This window comes from Macrobrachium nipponense, chromosome 1, assembly GCF_015104395.2.
Source record: "Macrobrachium nipponense isolate FS-2020 chromosome 1, ASM1510439v2, whole genome shotgun sequence".
Lineage (NCBI taxonomy): Eukaryota > Metazoa > Arthropoda > Malacostraca > Decapoda > Palaemonidae > Macrobrachium > Macrobrachium nipponense.
Window position 1 is genome coordinate 175,813,440 of NC_087200.1, and position 16,164 is coordinate 175,829,603.

At 35.7% G+C, this 16,164-nt stretch overlaps 1 protein-coding gene across 7 annotated transcripts in view; it reads left to right on the forward strand.

The window, feature by feature from the left end:
- The first annotated feature begins 823 nt into the window (after positions 1 to 823).
- Positions 824 to 16,164, forward strand: part of LOC135219869 (aquaporin-7-like) — a 149,740-nt gene continuing 134,399 nt past the window's right edge. For all 7 annotated transcript variants that reach the window (XR_010315521.1, XR_010315520.1, XM_064257003.1 and 4 more), the window contains exon 1: positions 824 to 1,394. Coding sequence is in view for 5 of the 7 variants with exons in the window: in XM_064257003.1 (XP_064113073.1) it covers positions 1,290 to 1,394 (105 nt within the window). In the remaining 2 variants the exon portion in view is untranslated. The remainder of the gene's footprint in view (positions 1,395 to 16,164) is intronic.

Genomic DNA, 16,164 nt, shown 5'->3' on the forward strand with positions numbered 1-16,164 from the left:
TGTATGTATGTATGTATGTAGTCTATATATTATACATATATATAGCATTTTATTAATTGTATATAAATACACACATACACACACACACACACACACAACCACACACACACACACACACACACACTATATATATATATAATATATATATAATATATGTATATATATATATATATATATATATATTATTTCATTTTTAAAGGAGAAAACAAAAAATAGAGACCTTTAGTTCTACACCGAAGACAGTATGTTACGCGATTGAGGTAAAGGTAGTGCATTGCCGGACATATTTAATTTTTGAATGGCAGCCATTCATAAAGCAAAGGTTGAGGAGCGAACTCACCATTAGAAAACACTGCGAGGATCACAGTAAGGTCACGTGCACGGTACGGCATAGGTATGAAGGTCAAGAAGGCGGTGGGAGGGGCAATAGAAATAATTTAAAGTTAAAACTACCTCGTCTTGTTTTTCCTCCTTGCGTTCTTGCCATTAAAAAACGAGTGTCATCTAAGATCAGTGACGATATTTATGTACAAACTTTTTTTTTTTTCAAGCTTATTTATCCGTTTGTCTGAGATCATCTTGGTGAATGATTGACTCATTTACATTCGTGAGTTGTAATTCAACTCGTACCGCGAAAAATGATTGTTAAAGAAGGAGCGCCGATTTCTTCTATTCATTGTAGTAGACTGTATTGAATTAGCAGCTTCGGAAATTATTTTCCCAGAGCGAGCGATCGCGTTGGCCCGGGGTGCGAGGTTGGGAGGGGCACGGGATGACCGACCGGCCCAGCTCAGCCGCCGCTGGTTATAAGTTTACCATCGCTACTCGCTACTCTCACAGTTAGCCACCAGCTGCAGCCGAAGACAGATTGCCGTCTCCCTGGCAACGCTCCCGAGCTCACTCGAGTACCGGAAAGCTTTCTCTGGTCTCGTCTGTCGTAGACAGGCGCCTTTTTCGTATAACTTCCAGAGGGAAGAATTAGTTTTCAGAACTGCAGCCGTGACAGGGAAGAACTTTCATTTTCATCATTGTAGATTTTCATTGAATGTCATATTGGCAGATCATTTCGAAGTGAAACTCCGCTTTTGATATCTTCCATTACTTATGTCTTTCATTGACACACAAAACAGAGCTTTGTATAGCTTCTGGATCAGACATTAGAATCGAGCCTCCTACGAAAATAGAAGCTGCCAAGTGAGAGTGAACCAGAGGAGAAAAAGAAGAAGAAGAAGAAGCAGTAGTATAAACTGAATAGAGAGAAACAACGGCAATAAGGTCACAAAATCGACATGTCGAATAACAAAGTCGTGGAAACTCTTCAGTCGAAGATTCGACTGAGGAACGTCGTCGTCAGGGAGTTCCTGGCCGAGTTCCTTGGCACGTTCATTCTCGTGGTGAGTAAACGGTTTTCCTCAAGTACCATTTGTTTTGAGTTATGAATGTATGCTGAGAAATGACTTGACTTATGAATTGAACTGAAAGCGTGTCAGGGAAGGTCATACTTATGCAACGCTAAGCAACAATAACTGAAGCATGCCGCGTTAAGTAACACTTACGCAATGCCAAGTAACAGAGATGTCATAGGTTACGTTTAGAATTGTTCCCGGATTAATGAGCAACAGATGTAAACAACAAATGGTATAGGTAAGTAGAAGCGTGTCCTGATACAAAACAAAGTATATAGTGAAAGGTAATACATGTATGTAATGAAAGTAGCTGACTGTAGAAAGGTTTGGGATTCTTAGTAACACTTTCAGTGCGAGAGAGGTGGGTGAGTTATCAAATGCTGAAAAAGATAAGAATGATACTGAAGATCTTCGTGATATAAAACACTGATTAATTAAGAAACATTCTCTCTCTCTCTCTCTCTCTCTCTCTCTCTCTCTCTCTCTCTCTCTCTCAGCTTGGTTCTACAATACTGTATCTACGCCACAAGTACATAATTTCATACAGTTATTGGCAGGACGCAAAGGCTTTATGGGAATGACATAGAAACTATTTAGTTTAGTGGACAAATTGCTTTATTACCTGTTACATGCTTATGTAGATAACGTTCAGAGATTTCCAAGTGTCACTTTACATGAGGATTTTTGTTTACTTTTGGACACTTGATATAGAAGCGCAAGGTTATATTATTATAAATATTTTTTTTTATTAAAAATTTAGCAGAGATCATGGAAAAGATAATTTCAGATGAAAGATTTCAGCTCGCAGGTATACAACGTACATATGAGTGTATGTTCGTATATTATATATATATAGTATAATATATATATATATATATATATATATTATATATTATATTTTACCACTATATACTAATATATGTTTATATTTATATATTTATACGTATATATATATATATATATACCCATCACACACCACACACACATATATATATATATAATATATATATATATATATATAGTATATTATATATATATTAACACTCAATATATGGACTCCTCCGGTTATTCAGCAAGTCTGAAGGGATGAGGATGCTAGCCTCCCGTCAATTTCTTAACATCGCAGATGCTTGTACCCGTTTTAGGAGATGGGTGCACTAAACAAGTAGGACGTAGGCTGGGAGCCAACAATGGCCTAAAACATTATTATTGGGTAGCTGGTAGTTAGTTAGTTATCGTAATGGTATGTTGCAGAGAAGATGGAGGGGAGCACTGGGCTGGCATTTTTATCACGTGATAATTGCTGAGAACTGAAATGGTAACACCTTTACGTAGAAAAGTTATATATATATATATATATATATATATATATATACATATACATACATATATATATATATAATGAATATTATGATATACATGTATATATATACACATTTCTTTCAGATTATTTTATATATAGGATATATATATACCTATATATATAGGATATATATATATATATATATATATTATATATATATATATATATATATATATATATATATATATATAAAGCGAAATACCACAGGAATATGACAGGCAGACTATCAGTATCAAGCACTCTCCCGTATTTATTCACGCATTGTCGGGGTAAAAAAAGAATATATATGATATATATATATATCGATATATATATATATATGTGTGTGTGTGTGTGTGTGTGTGTGTATGTACATATAATGTATATAAATATTCACACACACATATATATATAATGCATATATATACTAGCATTATGTTAGAGGTTTTCCGTATAAGATTTTCATACTCTGAATATAAATCTAAGGAAAACCATTATAATTGAGTACACCCGAATGAAATTATACATCATAAAAACACCTGTTTGAACAGCAATCTGAACAGGAATACAACTTACAACTTTTTGGTTGTGGTAGTGGCCACAGGTCGACTTATCCACTCGGCTGATTGTGGAAGTCGACCTGGTCAAGGTAGGTGCACTTGACTTACATGGTTCCTTGTGGGTGTAACTCATTTCAAGTGTGGTTTAAAGTTCTATGTTAGTCCGTCATTTGGTGCTTTATATATATATATATATATATATATATATATATATATATATGTATATATATATATATATATATATATATATATATATATACTATATACATACATACATATACATACATACATACGTACATTTCACCAATTTAAAATTATTCATAATTCACTAAAAGAATCAAAAGGAAACTCAGTAATACGGTTTCGTAGATGTGGAAACTAATAGTGTTACGCGAAATTTGACACTTGCATTATATATTATATATATATATAAATATATATATATATATATAATATATATATATATATATATGTATGTATACATATATATATATATATATATTATATTATTATATTATTAATTTGTATATATATATATTTATATATATATATGTATATATATAATATTATATAGAAATATGTATATATATATATAAAATATAAATATAATATATATTATATATAAATATAATATATATATAATATTTATATTAATATATATATATATATTATATATATATATATGTATATAATGCAGGTGCGATCGTTTGAAGGCGCTTGAGAAAAAGGTATTGTACGCACTTTGTTTACAGGAGTTATTGATGAATGATAAGATCTTACCAAATAGATAACTTCTTTAATTGGTATTCTATTAAATTTGATTATTACTAAATATATTATAGGTTATTTGGCTCTCTGCACTGAATTTGAAAACTTCATTCATAATTTGACGCGTTACAGATTTTCTACTCTACAAAAACATTGTTTGTGTGAAGCCTTCCTCTATGAATTTTAGCAGTTTCCCGAGGGTGTATCTCTCAGACAAGATTGCTTGAAGGAGCTGTTCCCTTTCCATACGGTGATTTTGTCATGACTTACACAGCATCATTTGAAGATGTTCTTTTTGGTCTTTCCGACAAGCTATTGTTGTGGTTAACTTGATCTGCTTCCCTAGAAGCTGTGGTTATTGTTTGTGGTGCAGGACATCAGTCTACATTCTGCTAATGCGGCCCGTTGTCATAACCGATACGAACTGAGGTCTTTCGATCCTTGATTACTTTATAACCGTAGATTAGTCATTCTTGGTTGTACAACTGTAGAGAGTCATATACCCTCGCTGTAGTTTTCTACCGTATGTTCTTGCATGTCTAAGTATTTGCATTTTTATCACTAGTTATTCATTTATTTTATCCTCTTAAATTATACTTTCCTTTTTGCACATATTTACGTACTAGTCTGTAGAAGTTTGCCTTGCAAGTGAATGGCCTTTAGGTTTGTTAGGAATGTTGCTTATTTCAATTGGTAATAATAATGACAATTAAAATTTTATTGCTGTTCTGTCCATGCGCATACACAATACATCTAACATATCGAAATTGACAGTCAGTATGCTTTAACAAAGCGTGATCCGATCTCCAGCTTACTCGGGAAGCGTGCAAGATTTTCCTCTCACGCATAAGATGTAAGAATTGTATTCCGAACTTGTAATGTAAATTAAAACGTGCTAAAATCTACAGTCAAGTAAATCTGTTTCACCAACGAAAATTAAAATGAGTACGCTGTATTTTATTAGAAATAATTTTTTGTACTGTTTAACATGAACATTATTTATGCTTTACATTTTCATTCTAATAAATAAATCATAGATATCCTATCCTGGAATTCCTGTATATTTAACTCAACGCGAAACGCCTTTCTTCGGACGTTTTTAGGCTCTTCTATAGACCTTTCTTACCCCCCATCCCCTAACAATAACAACAACAAGGTAGTCTGTAGGCTTACCCCCCGAGTAAGCGATAATGGGATGCAACTTGAAATATTTTTGTCGTTAATTTACCCCTCGTAACGCCACACCTAAACAAAAGGAAACTTCGGTGGCATTTTGAAGTGTTTTGAGGTTTGGAAGCAACGGTTGCAGCGTGGTGGGGGAGAGGCCACCTCCGGGCGGTAATGAAAGTTCTGGCTTCCCTTTCGCACTCGCTGGCACTTTCCCTTCCATCCATCCCAACTGGAGATGGGGCGACGCTGGGCTTATAATAGTGCTCGTGCGGTTTGGAAGGCACTGCTGACGAGAGGGTATTATAACGTTTGTTTTCTTACTGGGCGGGGTTTTTCTTGGTGTTGATAAGGCTTGTATTGTTCATAACGTTTTCATTTCATTGTTTCGCTTCTTATCAGGTGTTGTCCTGGCTGGTTATGTATCTATTTGTTGTTGATGATTTTCATTGTGACAAGTCTTATTTTTAAAGTTAGGTTTCCGTTTGACCACTTTTTATGCGTAGTGATTTTTTATGATGTTGGTCATGTTTTGAATGTCCCGTATTTTTTACATTTGTTTTCTTCCTAAGGTTTGAGTTGTTCATTTTCTTAGACGATATTACTTTATTTGTAATGGTGGTCGTTTTTAATTTTAAGAGGCTTATCTTCAGAGATGTAGATATCTTTGTGATTTTTTATTTTATGATCTCTACTGTGTTCTAGTGTTGATAGGCATTTTACTGGTTTGGATATATTTTTGTACGTGAGTTTTTACAGCAAATATCATTTTAATGTTTGCAAGTTTCATCTGAAATTGTTTCACTAGTGTCAAAATGCAGTTTTTAGTGATTATTAGTTTTCACTGCAAATGACATTTTTTAAAACAATACGAGGTTTTTCATGTTATTTAAAAGCTGTTAATGTCAATAGAGTCCCTAATGAACTGCTGAGGTGCTGATTATTGCTGAGATTTATCAGTCGCTGATAACGAGGCTGTTGAAGAGCGTTGTGATTTATGAATCGATTAGTGTCGTTTCAAGTTGATAATGCAGCAGACACTGATTGCAAGACTTTTCATTGATACTGGATTATTTTTGTTATTGAGTTAAGTAGTTTATTCTGTTATTTCTTATTGCTGCCTCAGTATCTGGTGATAAAAAAAATGAGCAATTGCGATTACCCCCAAGTCAAAGTATGCGGTGTGTTATCTCGAGAAAATAACTCGGTTATGGCTGCTGGCTAAACTGTTATTGTTTTTATATTCCTGGCGTATCCAAGACGTTGTTTCACACTTGAAATGAAACAAGTATGTGGACCACATCGTGTTTTGTACGGTATTATTATTGTTGTTGCTGCAAGTCTTTGGAATTGTACCAAATGCTGTTCCTTTCGAGAGATGCTGTACGATTTTCTTGAAAGTGAGTGCATGACACGCGCACACCCCCCCCCCCCCCCCCCCCCCCCCCCCCCCACACACACACCGCGAACAACGTGATTCAGTCGTGTCTAGAAAACTGCAACTCCGGAGATTTGGAGAAATGAATCTTGCTCTACGTGTGACTTTACTTTATATATAAGTTAAGAGATAAAACTGAAGGCGCATAAACAAGAATACCAAAGACTTCCATCAGATTCGGTAACTGGAAACTAGTTAGACGATCTGGCAACACCGCAGCGTAGTAGCGGCATCGGCAGCGCGTCGGTCGTCATTGCTCTCCTCCTCCTGAAGCCTCTCCCTCCTCCTCCTCCTCCTCCCCCATCCCAACCGATCCTATCTTTTCCCAAATCCTGCGGATTCCGCCGGATTGAGGTCAATGTCGAGTATAGTCGAAGCACTTGGAGCGGTAGTTAACTGTTCTCAAATGATGATTTTTTTTTGTTTCTAGCGGAGAGGAGGGAAGTTTGTACGCGTTGGTGAAGGTCATTGTTTGTTTCTCGTAGACGTATAATTTTCTTTTCTTTGTCTTCATTTTATTTTTTTTATTTTTATCTTTCCGCTATTTCACTCTGGTTTCAAATTGTACTTACTTTGTCCATTATATATATATATATATATATATATATATAATATATATATATATATATATATATATATACATATATATATGTATATAATATATATAATATATATATATATATATATATATATACACATGCTCTATATAATGTGTGGCGCGAATGTTTGTGTATATATAAATTATGTTCAACTTTAGAGGGCTTCGAGTTAGTTCTTGGAACTGGAATATAAAATTTAGGCGAAAGGCCGAGAACTGGGACCTATGAAGTCATTCAGCACTGACAGGGAAATTCAGAATAAAAAGTTGTGACAGGAGAAATCCTCGCAGTTGCACTGTGACGCAATTGTTAGGATGGAAAGTTAGATGGATGAAAGAGAATATGAACGGAGGAGCAGCAAAAGGAATGGGAGGGGTTTCATCTAGAGACTGAAAGGACGCTGCAAAGAACCTGAAGTCATGCCTACAGTACACCGCGTAAGGTGCAATGACGGTGCTAACTCACAACGGGATGAATTAGCTATACGGAAGTTGTATACAAGATAATTGGTGTGACTTTACAATAGCCCCTCTGTGTGTGTGTCTGTTTTTTTTTTTTTTTTTTTTTTTTTTTTTTTTTTTTTTTTACTGCCGCGGAAATTTAGTTTTTTATATATTACACACGCATTTTATTTGCCCCTCAAATAAAACGTTTCCTGAAGAAGTGGTGGCCCCAGAGGAAAGCCAGACACTGGTCGTTGCCACATTCGTCTCATTATAGATCGCATATGAAATCACACCTCTCGGATTATCAACTCATTATGAATAAGATTCTTAACACCCAGCAAACTAATTAAAGATTCATAACGAAATGTGACAGAACACACTACAGTCATTTGCAATGCATATGAGGAAGAACTGGTAGGAAAAGGCTGCAGTTGCATTCAAGCGGAGAGAGAAAGCAGGTTTATGTTTGTGGTTATTTATGAATGTCGACGCCAACTTTTGTTACTTTTAAATTTTTTAGTGCCGTGTAAAGTGCGTGTTGGGGAATCGTTGAGACGTTTGATGCTCTTTTGATTTCTGTAGACGGAATCAAAACTTTTCGTACAGGATGTGGACACGAAGGCCTTTTAATAACTTCAAAGGATGGACAGTTCCCATACGAATAATGATGAAGATTTTGATGTGGCACTGGACTTTGGAGTAGATTGAATAATCGAGGTGTTTTTTTCAAAATGCTCTTAAGGTACTTAAGATGACAAATGGATTTCCCGAACATTTGTTAGATGCTGTAAATATTCATAAAAGTTACCGAATAGCTGTACAGTACTATGTTCTGAATAACTCTCAGATGTACTAAATTTTATGATGTACGAAGATGAGGGTGTATGCTGTATATATGTAAAACATTATGGGCAATTATTTCATTTATATTACGTCGCTATCTCATACAGACACCCCAAAACTTTCTCTGATGACTGAGCAAAAGGGCCTTTGGAGAAGGCTTTAGTAGTAGACCCAGCGAAGTCTCTTGATACTCCTGTTGTTAACTCCTGAGATTCCCCTTCAGCAGAGACAAGAAAGAGTAAATCAGTCCTCGAGAATAAATTCAGTGAGCCTTTAGGGCTCATGCGATTTTGCTGAGCTGGGCCGCATGATTCCCATCTCACAGGGGAAAATATGTTGTCTCATTTGGTTTCTTTGTTACTCATCTTACTTTTGTTACTCCTCTTACATTGTTTACTCTACGTCTGGGTTTCTTTTTCTGCTGCATTCTTTATGGATCTCTTGGAGTTGTACGTAGCAGTCTGCTGTTTTAATCATCTGTGATATTAAAATCAGAGAGGTTCTGATTTTATTCCGTCCTCCCCCTGGTGACAGTAGGGGAGACATGACACAGCCACCCACCCTCTGCAAACCGGTTTGTCCACCCCGGTGGTGTAGGGGTAGGTAGGGGAACGGAAAGGTAGTGGAGACATCCACCCTCCCCCTGCAAACCTGCTTGTCTGCCTCCGGTGGGGCGGGTAGGTAGGGGAACAGGAAGGTATGGGAAACATCCACCCTCTGCCTGCAAACCTGCTTGTCCACCCCAATGGTGGCAGGGTATGTAGGGGAATGGGAAGGTAGGTGAGACATCCATCTCCTCCTGCAAATCTACTTGTCCGCCTCGGCTGGGGCGGGGTAGGTAGGGGAATGGGAAGGTTAGGGAAACTTCCACCCTCCTCCTGCAAACCTGCTTGCCCGCCTCGGGTGGGGCTGGTTAGGCAGGGGATTAGGAAAGTAGATGAGACATTCATCTTTTCCTGCAAACATGCTTATCTGCCTCGGGTGGGGCTGGGTAGGTCGGGGATCGGGAGGGTAGGGGAGATAGCAACCCCGGGTTACCCAGGTACTGACCTGTCAAGAATGACTGGGAAAGTTAACAAGAGGTGAAGAAGAAACAGAGAAATAGTGAAAAGCAGACGACGAAAAATGAATATGGCAAACTTTTGTTCTGTGTATAAACCGTTACTCATTTATTTTATTTATAAAGTGACGATCCCATCCACATTATTAAGCTGCGACCCCCGGTTAGGAAGAAGTACGAGAGAAACCTATAATATTTTTTTGAAATTCTTTGTAAGAACTTCAAATCATATACAGTTTCAAAGAAATTATTTGTAAGAATCTTCAAGTGTTCAACAAAGCATTGAAACCAATGCTGTTTTATTTTAATTAATTTTAAAGAACCTTCTCATATTTATGAAGCCTTTAAAGCCTATACATTGTTATTAGAAAGCTACAAATACTGATGACCGGCTTTGGGGAATGTGGTGCTGGAATAGGATGCACAGTAATGTTTCTTCCAAGGTCAGTTTTACTCCTCATGTCCCGTGTGAGTCATGGGTTGCGCCATAGCCCAGCAATGAGTATCGGGATCCTTGAAGCCCCGGTCTGAGATGTTAAAATTGCGTTCCTCAGAGGTCATGGGAGACTTCTGGAACTAGCAGCACTGTTAAGGTAAATTCCCTTTTCTAAAACCGTCTGTATACAACAGTCATCTGTCGAAATGAAGTCTCGCCCCAGAAGGGATTTCCTGAGCCAGAGAATTCCCATGATTTCTGATTATATTTATCGTCCGCACAAGATAATGTTTCATAATTTCATAATTCCAGTTGGAAACAAAGTCTTTTCTTGGCGGGTTATAGGCAGTAAGAGAAAGTGAATTCTCGTGTCTATAAGGAAAGCATAGTTCAGCCATGACTTTCAGTATAGTACACTCATTAATATTGATATATGAATGTATGTATTAAAGTTTCTTCTGTCCCAGTGTATGTGTGTGTGTGTGTGTGTGTGTGAGAGAGAGAGAGAGAGAGAGAGAGAGAGAGAGAGAGAGAGACAGAGACAGAGAGGTACATAAGACTTCCGGATGTGGCAACGGTTACTTCTCTATCAAAACATTAACGTTATTTTTCGATCATGAAAAGAGTATGACTACTTTTGGCTTTGTATATACTAGCATGGGGTTAAACGACTTTCTCTTTATTTGTAAATATGCAAAATAGCACAAGGAAAAGAGAAACAGAGGGCATGTTCATGATTTGTTTCGTCTGTTTAGATATTTTATAAAGGACTGGTACGTACCAGGATTAATAGAGTACTTTATTAATCGTGGGTGCGTACATTGAAAGGACCACTTAAAAAACCTTTAGCACCTGCGAAAGGTGGAACCTTTCTGGCAGACTGAGGGTGTCAAATCATGAACCTAGTTTTCGCCAAACCTTGATCTGGATTATTCCCTAATGTAAAATAGCAAGCGAATCGTTTTATTGGCCTTTGGACCAGGCTTAACGGCACTTAAAAGTTGAATAAGTCACCTATTTCTCATGAGGTAATTTATCAAATTTATAGACTCCTAGGCTTATGTTTCTATTCTGATCTAAACTAAATATAATAGAACTGAACTCAAGTCTATTTCTAATATTTTCAGTTTTTTTTTCAGCGACCTATTAATTGGTAGCATGATTATTATCTATAACAGGGATAAGATCAGCACTGTTCTCTCTGCATATTTAGACAATCATTAAGCTGTTTTATTTACTTTGTGACTAACATAATCTTTATTACATGAATCATATGGCATTTGATATACATACCCGTTGGTATTACCAGAATTATTTATTAGTGTTTTTCCCATTGTACTTCTTAAATGCCACATCAAAATGAAAGTTTTTAATTCATAGGGAATATCCTTAAAGTTATTAGAGTATGGTAGCACAAATAGGCTTATTTGTATATGTCTGCTTTTTTTTTACCATAAATTATTATTTTTTTTTTGCCACTGTCAGTACATCGCTAAATACAGTAATTGTATATTTGCATATTTTGCCTATATTCCTAGTACATCCTCTGTTTGATTTTTCAGTATATGGTATTTTGCATTTAAACGCGTATAATTCTGTGAATTATACGCGTATATATATGTATATGTATATATATATATATATATATATATATATATATATTATATATATATATATACTTAAATAGGTATGTAGTGAGAGGACGAGGTTGCAAATTACAGCATGCAGGGATGCATGTTTAGACCACTTACATAAATACTTACAATTGGGCAGAGGCCCAGAAATAGCAGCCATAATGAAGGGCGCATACTGTTGTGTCCATGAACATCATTTAGCAAATGAGCACTTCTCTAGACGTTTCAATCTGTATCACTTGTATAGTTAGGTCCGTAATGCCATTAACAAGAAGAGCAAGCAAGCAGGGTGTGGCCTAAAAGTGTATAATGACTGTGTACAACACGGTATTTTACACAGTGAAATGAAAAGTAAGTTCATAGACAGTAGGGTCCACTAAATTGTATCGTGAAGCCGCAGTCATTATCTCGGGTGTTCAAAAGGATAATGGGTGTCCCCTAAGCTCATCAAGTACCTTCATTCTCCCTAGGTAATTTTGGGGTTTGCTGACAAACTTAGGATACGTGCAAATTACATTTCGTTTTCTCTGAGTTCTACCGAATGTTTGGAGGAGAGCTTCGGCTTTTCATCACATCAAAAGAATAATTATGTATAAAATGTATTTTATGTTAAATCAGGGTCTCTTTTCTTCTGTAGCAAGTTAAAGGGAACTAGATCATCTATCTTGGGAGAGATAATCATGAAGAATGAGATACAATGAAGAATTCTGTCTTTGTGGCTTCAACGTTGGCCGGGTCTTTCAAAATCTTCGCCATTCGTAACGCATGCTGATTTGGACATTGTGAACTTGAGGTATCGAATGTCATTTCTCAAACCTTGGAGGACTTTGGTTCCTGGGACTTTTATTGTAAAGTCTGGGAATTTTGTTTCTTTGAAACCCTGAAGGATTTGTCAATTCTTGACAAGATTTATTTTTGTTTTGTCAAAGCATGAAAAGAGTTGGAATCGATTTCCTTTGGCCTGTGAGTTTCAAGGTCAAAAAAGCCTGACTAAATAAAAAAATATTTAAAGAATCCTGAAAATATTTGTACAGTAAGGTTTGTTTATAATACGTCCAAACACTATGACTTTGTCATGTTTGTTGAATCTTTTGGCGTTCCTTGAACTGGAAGGCAGAAGAATAAATGCACGAGTTATTTTGGTTTGTGATGTGAATTTTAGACGTATTGTTCGTAATTCTGTACGTGTGTAGTATAATCATATAAAATTAAGTTGTATTAGCTTGTTCTATTAGCGTGTATTCTCTTTAAGAATATATAATAATCAAATCCGAGAGAATATGATCCGGGTAACAGTAGGGGAGACATGACACAGCCATCCACCCCCTGGAAACCGGTTTGTCCGCCCAGAGTGGGGGCCGAGTAGGTAGGGGATTAGGAGGGTAGGGGCGACATCAGCCCCGGGTTCCAGCGCAGTGCACTAACAAGCTTATATAAAGAATAATGATGTGACCTTCACTAGTTTTGGTGTACCTCGTAATCGTCAGTTTCCTTTTTATTGCTATTTGATTTTTATTTTGCAATATCTGAGGCTTTTATTCTGCTTTATTTTTAACGTTTTTCATTATGTACACACACACACACACACACACACACATATATATATATATATATATAATATATATATATATTATACATATACATATATATATATATATATATATATATATATATATATATATATATGCTTTTCGTAGAGTATCCAAAGTACCGTTATTTTCGAGCAGATATTCAGAAACTAGAAGAACCAAGGAAAGCTTTTGAATATTAAACTTTCGAGGTATAGAAAGAAAGGAGCACTAAAGAAATACATATATGAAAAAATGGATGTGAACAGCATAATCCATGGTGCCATGAAGATGAATTTAAGTATTACTGTCAAAGGATTTTAGTGAATTCTCTAATTTTTTTTTGGGGGGGGGATTAGTATGTTTTATACTTTAGATATGGCTAGTGTTATTTTCCAAAAGAAATATCGCTGTCTATTCGTTGTTCTTGAAGAAGCAAAACTTGTCAACCAGTACGTTTACGACAGGCTCATCCCTGTAGCGATAGATTTTGTTATTTATTATTAAGTTACTAATGTACTATCAGCTACATTGCATAGTTTGCGTTTTATGCGTGTATGTACGTATATGTATATATATATATATATATATATATATATAATATATATACATACGTATATATGTAGTTGTGTTTATATAATTTTGAAATATTTCACCTTGTGTTGATGGCTGCCGAAATTGCCATTAATACTTAAGTAAACTATTTAAATTTTTCCTTTACCGTATTACATAATCTTTGTTACATTCATCAGGCCAAGAGTAATCAAGTGAATGTTTACCTAGTTTCGACCTCAGGTGTCTGTAACGATGTATTTGTATAGTTAAGCAAACATGTATTAGTTCGCCTTTGATATAATTCTCTCTCTCTCTCTCTCTCTCTCTCTCTCTCTCTCTCTCTCTCTCTCTCTCTCAGAATGCACTGACGAGAAACCGAGATAAACTTACTGTTGCTTCATCCACATTCTTTGTTAATTTCTTTGTTCGAGTATTGCAAACATCAGACATGGGTTAAGTTTTGCAACTTATTTGAAAGATGATTCAAAGGTTTGGTTTTGTAAATGGCAGCGTCGATATTAATCATTCTCATAATCTCTGAGAGGTTGTTACAATCCCATTCACACCTTTATTCATATAGTGATTTTTTTAGTCATATTGATTAGGAAGGTCCTAGATTTATAGTAAAATTCTGTTAGACATGCTATCAACTGATGAATGAGTTTAGGGTGTATAGGTTAGTCGTTGGATTCCTGAATAACATTTTTCTTATATGAATGATGAATGGTTAGATTTGAGTGTATTCGCTTATCCATTAAGTTCTGAGAAACCCCAGCTTCTGATTTTACTGACTTTATGTGAAAAATTTGAATTTTAATATTGACGTTCTCAATACTTGACTGAATAAACACAATTCAAGCTGCTTTGCCTTGACCTTTGAAACTGTAAGAGTAATAATAGTCTTTTTGTTACGAGATCGGTCAAGTTATGATGAATCGTAGTCTGTCTGTGGTATCGAATGACGTCAGTTTTGAAGCTGGATATCTACAGTCTCTGGCGTCATCATCAATATGACTATTCTCTGTGAACACTGTACTCTAGATTCTGGGAAATCTCCATTAACTCTTGAAACTGAGAAGTACATCCTTTCCTGGAATAGAGATATCAAGGGTTCTTGTGCTCCTCGACTAACATAATAAAGTGTTTGAGACGATTAACATAATAAAGTGCGACCAGAGAGTGTCGTGATACTTGGTTCATCTGTGAATCTGATTTGGGAGAACATGTGCTTTAGTTCTCTCGTGTCTAGGTATAGCTTCTCACTGCGTGGATTATTCAGGTGTATTATATACGGCTCAAACTGGTTCAGAAAAGATTAGGTTGTGGTACGAAGTAGACGGAAGAGTAAGTAGGTGGATGGATGTAATGACACAAAAAAAAAAAAAAAAAAAAAAAAAAAAAAAAAAAAAAACAGTGGTTGGAGATATATCTGATCATTATCAAATTGAACGAATGTGGAAATATATTGGAATGCTAACTTAAAAGGAAGGGTCGGAAATATGGTTGCAAATGATATTGATATAATTGGGTTTTGATATAAAGGAAGGAGAAGAGTATATATATATATATATATATATATATAGATATATATATATATATATATATATATATATAATAAATTGGGTTATATATATATAAATTGGGTAGGATTAAAGTATTGAAATGAAAGGCGTTGACGAGGAGAATGCAGAATTCAAGGATAGTTTCATTTAGTCAGAAGGGAGCGTTTGGGCTAAAGGAGGTCAGGAAGAGAGAATAAAACCAGTAAGCAGTCGGCTGCTGAGATTAGAGGGTTAGTGAAGCACAGCGCCAGGACAGGAGATGATCGTATGACGACATAGAATATTGAAAATAGGGTATACAGGTATGTGAAGCAGCTGATAATTGAATGGAATGGAGTACAGAGTTTAGGCCATAGGCCTAGCACTGGGGCCTATGCTGACATTCAGCGCTGAAATGGAAATTGACAGTAAAAGATTGAAAGGTGTAACAGGAGGAAAACCTCAAAGCAGTTGCACTATGATTCAACTGTTAGGAGAGGGTAGAAAGTAAGATGGAAGAAAGAGAATATAAAAGTAAGTACAGCAAAAGGAACGAAAGGGTTTGCAGCTGGGGGTCGAACGCACTCGGCAAAGAACCATAAGTAATGCCTACAGTGCATCGCATGAAGTGTTTATTATATATATATATATATATATATATATATATATATATATATATATATATATATATATATATATATAATATATATATATATATATATATATATATGCTTAGGAGGGCCGTCCTTGATTCACCTGTTCACGGCGACTGTTGTCTCCTCTGAACGTTTTCTAATGTTC